The following is a 6,669-nucleotide window of genomic DNA, read 5'->3' as shown; positions in this document are numbered from 1 at the left end:
CATCCATCCATCCATCCATCCATCCATCCATCCATCCATCCATCCATTTTCCCATGCAGCAACATGTATCACGTGCCCACTCTGTGCCACGCATTGGAGGTGTGCCATGATTGCTGAGCTCCCTGGAGACGTTGCACGCCTGTCCCTCAAAAGACACAGCAAGGCCCCAGGCCCACAGCCACCCAGTTTTCCCCTTGAGGACGGAGTCCCCCGAAGGCACTGATGATAACCTCCTACCTGCACCCATGATGAGGCCCGGGGCAGTGTCTTTGGTGTGCACGGTGCCTGACACGTAGGGGTTGTCTGCCCATCGCAGGTGGAGGTGGAGGTGGCAGTCCGGCTGCAGGCGCGGGGGAAAAGGGGGCCAAGGTCAGCACTCGGGTGGGAGACATGTTCCCAGGAAAGGTAGGACTGAGGCATTTCAGGTGGGAAGGCAGGGCCAGGCGCATCTCGGAGGAGGGGATGGAGGGCAGGAAGGAGGCTCTGGAGCTGACTGCAGGGTGGAGGCCATCGGGTCCAGGGGGACTGGTTGTGGACAAAGCCAGTCGGGCTTTTCCAAGGGAGGGTCCTCCCAGCACGAGAGAGCACGCCCAACATGTAGTGGACATTCCCACGGGCAGTGCCCGGTCACTGAATGTGACTCCTGGAGCCTGCACACCCCTTGGCCACATCCATCCGTCTGTCCATCCATCCATCCACCCATCCATCCATCCATCCATCCAGAACCTTTCCCGGGGGCCTCCTGGTGGCAGCGGTAGGTAGCCCAGGCGGCAGGGAATGGCTGTAGGACACGCCAGCAGCCCTGCACCTCCAGTGAAGAGCCCACTGGCAAGCATCATGTGTGCCCTGAGGGCAGCCCTGGGGGGGTGCCCTGGCGGGAGGGGCAGGAAAACCAGTCATTATAATCATTTCAGTGGTGACTCACATGGATGTGTCAGCACTGAGCTCAGCACTGCACGTCACTGACGCTCTCCACATCCCTGTGTCACCAGTTGAGGAAACTGAGGCAGAGAGCATCTAAGCAACCTGCCCAAGGGCAGTAGTGGGGCTGGGGCTATGACCCAGGCTGCCTGGACCCAGTGTCCACACTCTGAGCCTGCGGGTGACTCCCTGGCACGGGATGCACTTCCAGGCCAAACTGGGTCAGGAGCCTCCCAGAAGGATGAGCGGAGCAGTTTCCTGTCTGGCCACTTGGCAGGAACATACCCCCTCCCCCCCCCATCTCCTCCTGGCTGCCCACACCCCAGCTCACCCCCAGGTGGGACTGGGGGTCCAGGGAGGACAGATGAGCTGAGAAGGACGTGTCCTGTGAACTGTGGCCTCCCCGAATGTCCCCAGACCTCAGGGGCTCGAGGTCGCAATCTTGCCTGCACCCTCTGACACCCCCATGACAGACTACAGAACCATGGGACCAGGTCCCAGGCCTCCACACAGTACCTTGGGGGCACTGGAGGCTGCACGGGGCAGGGACCTGTCAACCATGCCCAGGGCTGCCCGCACAGAGCACCGCAGCACCTGCTGCTTCTTTCGTCCTTCGGGGACGTGAGCCTGGGAGGTGGGGTCTGGGGTTCTGACTGGCCGAGCCCACCTCAGTAACACCGGAAAGGGAGCAGGAGGACCACCAGAGACCCTGCCACACACCAGACCTCAGAGGGGGTCTTGGTTAACAACTCTGGGATCAGCCTTTCCAGAGGCCCCCATCTGGGGGCCTGGAATATGTGGGGCCATAGAGAGGGCTGGGGTTTGAATCCTTATATCCCCCGAAAGCTGTGTGACTCTGGAAAAAGTGCTTAGTGTCTCTGAGTCTCTGTTTCTTTCTCCACTTCACAGTATTACTGGATTAACACAGCACAGCTTTTGGAGAGAACATCGGGGTCCAGCCCAACCCCAGACAAGGTTTTGCTTAACGGCTTACTTATAAGAAAAGGATTAGTTTCTTTGGCCCTTTTTTTTATTTCCTGGAAAAATCTCCAGTTTAGAATTACCGTGGCACCGAGCCCCCAGAGAGCCCACTTTTAACTTGGGAGATGCCACTAATTTGATGGACACCTCTGGGCCTCGGTCTCCTCATGGTGATATCAAGGCAGCGGTGCCCACCGCGCACGCCTCCCAGGGTGTGGGAGCGACCCTGCAGACCCCACTGTCAGGACCACGTTCTACCATCTGCTGACGTCTATCTGAGAGATGCAGCTGCTCCTCCTTTTATGTTTCATGGCACTTTCTTCGGGCCCATGGACAGAGCACATTTTAGATGATCCTAAGGGACAAGTGAAACCGTTCAGTAAACTGGACGTCGGCCCAGGTCAGGGGGCACCAGGTGGCAGCCCCGGGGCCTGGTCCAGTCTCTGCAGAGACAGGAAGCCGACTAGTGCAGGCTAGGGGCTGGGCGTGGGGTGGGGGGTCGTGGGGTACAGGGTTGTGGGGTGGGGAGGTGTGGGGTGGCTGGGCGTGGTGTTGAGGATCATGGGTGGGGGCGTGGGGTGGGGCGGCGTGAGGTGGGTAGACGCAGGGTGGTGGCGTGGGGTGGCTGGGTGTGGGGTGGGAGAGCATGGGGTTGTGCAGTGGGGGGTGTAGAGTGGGGGTATGGAGTGGGGAGCTGCAGAGTAGGGGTCATGGGGTGGGGATCGTGGGGTGACTGGGTGTGGGGTGGGGTCGTAGGGTGGGGGGTCGTGGGGTGGGGGGTCATGGGTGGCTGGGCGTGGGGTAGGGGATCCCCTGCTGCAGCTGAGCGCAGAGTCACTGAGTCAGCGGAGGAGAGCCCTGCGCCCAGTCCAGGAGCACTTGGATCCAACAGGACAAACCCTCCCCACAAACCCATGGGGTAAGACTTTGCCTGTTGGGGTTTCCTCCGGACTTTTTATGACTGAAAAGCAGATTGGTGAGTCAGTATCTTTGGTGAGACCATTCCGTTCTCTCCCCCTCCCCGCCCCGTGATCAGACACTAAGGGGCAGGGAGATTTCTATGACCTCTGTGGGCACAGCCGGCTCCCGGGGAGGGGTACCCCGGCACCCATGACCTCTGTGGGCAGGGCTGGCTCCCGGGGGTACAAGGGAGCTCTAAGTCAGAAGAAAAAGGAGCCTCACCAGGGGTGAGGCAGAGAGGGGAGGTGGCACATCCCTGCTTCGCTGCCCCTGGTTTCCTGGTGGGCCAGGTGGGGCCTGGAGCAGCCTGCACTCCCGGGCTGGCCTCCCTGGGCTGCCACCAGGCTTTCCATGTCCCCTGATGCGCTGTGCATATGGTACCACTGTGTGGGCAGTGAGCCAAGCACCGCAGAGTGTCCTGCCTCGTAGAACCTGGCCGCCTCCCCCTCCCCGGCTGCTGGAGGCTGTCCCGGCTGCCAGCTATTTGTCTGGGCCAGAGGTGGAACCTCCTCAGGGTTCTGTGCGCTCAGCTGTGACCCATAGGATGCTGGCAGGTGCGAGCAGAGCTGGGGTCCCCTTTGGAACCATGGAGGGCCTACTGACAAGTGTCTTCCCGGGGGTCCTAGAGCTGCTGGGGTGCTCTGCTGGAGTCTGACAGCTTGACACAGGCCTTATGATCGCCCACCAGCCACATGTGGGCTGAGCTGATGGAGGGCTGGGTGGGCAGGGTGAGGCAGAACTGGGGGGGCCGAGCCCAGGGCACTCAGGCCCCCTGCAGTCAGGGCCAGGGCTGTCAGAGAGGGGCCAGGGCGGGAGCCCCCAAGGGGAAGCTGGTGTCACAGCTGAACATCCTGTCCTAAGAGGGGTGAGCCCGGGGCCCTGCAGGGCTTGTGGGGGTGCGAGGCGGGCCATGCAGGGGAGGCGCACAACACTCCCAGCACCCCCTTCTTGGCCCCTTCCTGACACAGCCCGGGTCTGAGAAGGGCTGCAGAGTGGATGGGTTTTCATTCTGAATTAAGACATAAACAAATTCAAACCACTTCCAAAGAGGATTTATCCTCCCTAAACAGATCTGATCCCGACACTCATCTACGTCCCCAGTCCCCATTCTCGGAAGGAAATCTGCCCCAGCGGAGAGCCAGAGTTGAGAAAAGACCCGGAGTTAAGAGAAAGAAGACACATCACACGTGCGTTGGGGTCCCCGTGATGACTCTTCCACTGCACGGAAGCTAAAGATTGTCAGGAATATGCCCGATTACTGTTATTTCTGGGTGACCCGGGGATGGCTGTACCTTCTCTCCCTGGCTATACATTTCCATGTTCTGCAATAAGCGGGAACCCCTTTTTCGAGGAGAAGTGAGCCCTCTGTTCGTGCAGAGGACGTGCGGCCGAGTGAAGGATGCAGACAAGAGACCCAGGTGAGTGGCCAGGCCTGGACCTCGCTCTCTCTCGCCTGGAGGTCACCGGGCTCTCCGCGGGCTCCTGGGGCCACACACGCCACCAGCCTGCTCCCACTTGTGTCATTTTAAAGCGAGGACATGAATCTCACGAACGGTATCTCCTCACTGAGCTGCATAATTGCAGACAAGAATCTATTCTTAGCAAAAAACTTGCTTTGACAGATTAATATGGCTTAACTTTGCTGGTGATGATACAAAAAGGAGCCCTTCACAGCACTCCCGTTCTCCGAAGACTTTGTACAGCGTCAGGAAATTACTTCTTCCCGCAGGTCGACAGGTGTTACTCCCCGCCCCCCCCCCATGGGTCTCGGTGGGAGGGCATCGCACCCAGGCTGGGCACGGGCCTCTGGGTGGGGGGTGAGGGGCAGCCCAGGCCTGGGCTCACCGAGCAAGGGCCACCCCTGCCAGGCTGGGGCTGCTGCCCTAGGGAGGGCTCTTGGGGGTCAGCGTCCCCGAGGAAGAGGGAGGCACAGATTCTTCCTGGATCATTTCCACACCGTGGCCGGTGGGCCAGGGGCCTACCATATTCAGAGGCCCTGCAGAGAGATCCAGGCAGGATCCCGGGAGGGCAGGGTTAGGTGTGTTGATGTATTCCAAACACCCAGAACAGCGCCTCACACATAGTAGCTACCCATATATCTTCGTTGGACGAATATCCCTGTAAAACAGACACTGTCCTTCTTTCTGTATTGCAGAGGGACAGAGCTATGGATGGGCTCAGGTCATCCCCAGAACGTGGTCCCTACCTGCAGGGACTTACAGTCAAGGCCAGTGGAAAACAGAGAAGCAAGTATGCCCAGTGGAGGCTTCTCAGAGGAGGGGTATCTGGGCAAGGTTTTCAGGCGTCAATAGGAGTTTGACGGATGGAGAAAAAGGAAAAGGCATTCCAGGCCACAGGACAACAAAAGAAGGGGGGCAGTCCAAACAGGAAGGGACGTGCCCTGCCCTGCCTGCTTGCTCTGTGCAGCTCTAACTCCGGACGCCACCCCATCCCACTTGGAGCAGCCCCCTGCTAGGGAAGGCCAGGTGCTGGTGCTGGTGGTGAGCTCTCCGTGGAGCAAGGAGAGGTGGGTCTGCAGGGCACTGAGCAGCCTGCCTCAAGCCAGGGCTCCTTAGTGCTCCATCTCGTCATCCTCACAGACATGGGCCTGCCTGCCATCCACACCTCCCGGGGGCCAAGCCCCCTAGGGCAGTCAACGTACTAGGGCAGCCTACACGGTTGTTCATGTGAGAGGACCCCGGGGATAGCGGGACCAGCCTAGAGCTCAGGACATCTGGGCTGTGGTCCAGCCTGGCCGCTTATCCCAGTCCTCACACCACACACACAGAGGCAGCATGCACTTCCCTCCATGCGGGCCCATGGATTTAGCAGGTGTAACAGGCTTGCCGTGTGCTTGCCTGCTTCTGCTCACCCTCTGGCGCCTCAGTCATCACCATGACAGGGAGCCAGGGCTGGTCCCAGGAGGAGGAGGAGGAGGCCTGATACAGGGAGCAGACCCCCTCCGACATCAGCCAACACCCACATTTGTGATGAGCCCAGCCCAGATCTGGAGAATGTGGGACTGTTGGTGGCAGTTTGTTACGCAGCAACGTTGTGACCCATGCTGACTGATGCACTTTCCCTCTCTGACCTCCAGGTAACCCTTCCGTAAAGCAAGGGGTTTCACGGGAGCCTCTCTGCCATGCCCAGAGATGTCTGTGGCCCCTGGCTCTCAGATGGCCCTTCTCAGACGTCCCTACCTGAGCCACCCCAGGGAAGGTGTGGGATAGGAGAGGCACTTACCGGCTCACAGTTGGTGGGTTTTCCATTCATGTCCGTGCTCGGCGGCCTCAGGTGAGCCCAGTCACGGCCCTTATTGTAGGTTATAAGTGTCACTACCTTCCCATTGATTTTTTGGTTCGCCAGGAAGACTCCTTTCACCCCTCGGACCTGGGACAGCAATACAAGAAGTGTCGTAAACACGTGCCTGGAGCCCTCTGACGACGGAGTATCCATGTGCCAGCCGCTTGCTCAGCACTCTGCCCGCAGGGGCGTGTTTCATGCTGGCAAGAGCCCCAGAGCTGAGGCTGACTGAACACTCTGGAGGTGCATGGGGCTCGGGGGTCAAGGGATCCCTGACTGTGGCCCCCAAAGCCTGGGTGCTCACATGACACGGAGCTGTCTTCCCAGGCCCAGACACTGGCCATCAGACAGTGAGCAGAGCCCTGGTCGCACCAGGCCTGTGTGTCACGGTCACCCCGTCTCCACCCCAGAGCTCCCGATTCAGAGCCCTTGCCCCCCTCCACGGTACCCACAGGGCCTGGGTCATTGCTCTGGACTCCCCTCCAGACTCGCTCAGCTCAGCCC

The 6,669-nt window shown here is 59.9% G+C and overlaps 1 protein-coding gene across 1 annotated transcript in view; it reads right to left on the bottom strand.

Moving 5' to 3' along the window:
- SORCS2 (sortilin related VPS10 domain containing receptor 2) overlaps nt 1-6,669 on the bottom strand; it is a 448,292-nt gene that overhangs the window by 36,841 nt on the left and 404,782 nt on the right. The window contains exons 10-11 of the mRNA XM_035005356.1: nt 6,106-6,252; nt 238-340 (exon numbers count right to left, since the gene is read on the bottom strand). Of these exons, the coding sequence (XP_034861247.1) occupies nt 238-340; nt 6,106-6,252 (250 nt within the window). The remainder of the gene's footprint in view (nt 1-237; nt 341-6,105; nt 6,253-6,669) is intronic.

This window comes from Mirounga leonina, unplaced genomic scaffold, assembly GCF_011800145.1.
Source record: "Mirounga leonina isolate KUSES-001 unplaced genomic scaffold, KU_Mleo_1.0 Mir_129, whole genome shotgun sequence".
In the NCBI taxonomy this organism is placed as follows: Eukaryota; Metazoa; Chordata; class Mammalia; order Carnivora; family Phocidae; genus Mirounga; species Mirounga leonina.
The sequence above is the reverse complement of the archived record's forward strand: the minus strand, read 5'-3'. Positions and strand labels throughout refer to the sequence as shown.